Source organism: Etheostoma cragini, chromosome 7 (genome assembly GCF_013103735.1).
Source record: "Etheostoma cragini isolate CJK2018 chromosome 7, CSU_Ecrag_1.0, whole genome shotgun sequence".
Classification (NCBI taxonomy): domain Eukaryota; kingdom Metazoa; phylum Chordata; class Actinopteri; order Perciformes; family Percidae; genus Etheostoma; species Etheostoma cragini.
This window is the reverse complement of record NC_048413.1, coordinates 27,371,364-27,373,142: the sequence shown is the minus strand read 5'-3', so window position 1 is coordinate 27,373,142 and position 1,779 is coordinate 27,371,364. Positions and strand designations below refer to the sequence as shown.

At 49.9% G+C, this 1,779-nt stretch overlaps 1 protein-coding gene across 1 annotated transcript in view; it reads right to left on the bottom strand.

The window, feature by feature from the left end:
* The window catches only part of LOC117948296 (methylenetetrahydrofolate reductase-like), a 3,150-nt gene extending 1,527 nt beyond the window's left edge, over window positions 1-1,623 (bottom strand). The window contains exons 1-2 of the mRNA XM_034877883.1: window positions 1,333-1,623; window positions 173-470 (exon numbers count right to left, since the gene is read on the bottom strand). Coding sequence (XP_034733774.1) covers window positions 173-470; window positions 1,333-1,580 — 546 coding nt within the window. The 5' untranslated portion in view covers window positions 1,581-1,623. The remainder of the gene's footprint in view (window positions 1-172; window positions 471-1,332) is intronic.
* Window positions 1,624-1,779: the final 156 nt, after the last annotated feature.

Sequence of the window (1,779 nt, the reverse complement as noted above, 5' to 3'; positions counted from 1 at the left end):
GGGGGGGGGGGGGGGGCAGCTGAATTCTGGACCAGATGAAGATTATGGAGGGATTTGTGAGCAAGATCGAAGAGGAGAGAGTTGCAAAAATCGAGACGGGACCAGACGAGACTGTGGACAAGGATGGGAGCAGTGTGGGGGGTAATGGAGGAGTGGAGGCGATGGATGTTACGTAGGTGGAGGTAGGCAGACCGGGTAATGTTATTGAGACGGGGTGGAGATGTGTCCTACCTCCCCTCAGTGCCATGATGTTCTTGAGGCCCAGGTGCTTGGCTTTGGCCAGGTGGCCGCTGATCTTGTCCTTGGTCTGGTTGCAGCAGGTCAGGTGGAGGACGCTCTCCAGGCCGCAGTAGTTCACCGCCGTGCTGGCGATCATCAGGGACGAGGTCTCCTTGTCCGAGCCCGGGTCCCCCGCCGGGTGCCAGGTGATGTCGATGAACAGGGGCCCCCCGCTGCCCATACGGTCAAACCTGCAGCACAATCACACGCTTAGAAGAATCAGTCCAGCTGCTTAGAGACAGTTCTTCCCTGGTTAGTTATAATGCTCTGAGTCATATCTGGAATCTATGGTCAATAAACCTCATTTATAGGAAATTATACCTAATGTTTGAGTTAGAAAAGCAGAAATTAGGAATTATTGAGACTAAAATTAAAGGAATGGATGTTGATGATAATCACAGACTGGAATATGTCAACTTTTACTCAATACTATTTCAAAAACACTTCCATTTGCTTTACAATGCTATAAAATTGAATAAGACGCCCCAAAATTAATGAAAGTAGAGATTTGTACTTGGCAAAGAGCGTTGGGTGTAATCAATCATGTTATTTGGGGAATTAAAAAGAACATTGATATAGGACAACATGAGGACAACATGGGGACAACATGAGGGCAACATGGGGACAACATGAGGACAACATGAGGGCAACATGAAGACAACATGAGGACAACATGAGGACAACATGAGGGCAACATGAAGACAACATGAGGGCAACATGAGGGCAACATGAGGGCAACATGAGGGCAACATGAAGACAACATGACGGCAACATGAGGACAACATGAGGGCAACATGAGGGCAACATGAGGACAACATGAGGACAACATGAGGGCAACATTAAAACAACATGAGGGCAACATGTGGACAACATGAGGACAACATGAGGACAACATGAAGACAACATGAGGGCAACATGAGGGCAACATGAAGACAACATGAAGACAACATGAGGACAACATGAGGACAACATGAAAACATGAGGACAACATGAAGACAACATGAAGGTCAACAAAAACGATATTCCATTGAAATCCAGTCTGGGTCTACGTGCCTGGAGATGAGGTTCACGGCTCCGCTGGCTGTGCGCGGAGGAAAGAACTCCAGCGAGAACCAGCGGTCCCCGGACTCCGTCCTCCTCCGCATCTTGTCCCGCAGCCGGTCGGAGCGGTCCCCGTCCAGCACCGGCGTGGAGGACCGCGAGCTCTCCTTGGAGCTGTCTCCGCCGCTGTTGCTGGCGCTGCTGGAGTCGCTCTTGCACGACTGCCAACTCCCGTCCCCGCGCTGACCCTGGTTCACCATGACGGCAGATTAACGAGTACTGGGAGAAAGACAAGAAGACACAGAAAACAATCTGTCTCACTCTGTTAGCTCAAATAAGTTTTGACAAACTATTGGCAACGTATTATCTTCAGCAACGCTAGTAGAGCGTCCTCTGGAGGACAGACTATGCAACACCATCACTAACAGGGACGTTGTAGAGCGTCCTCTGGTGGACAGA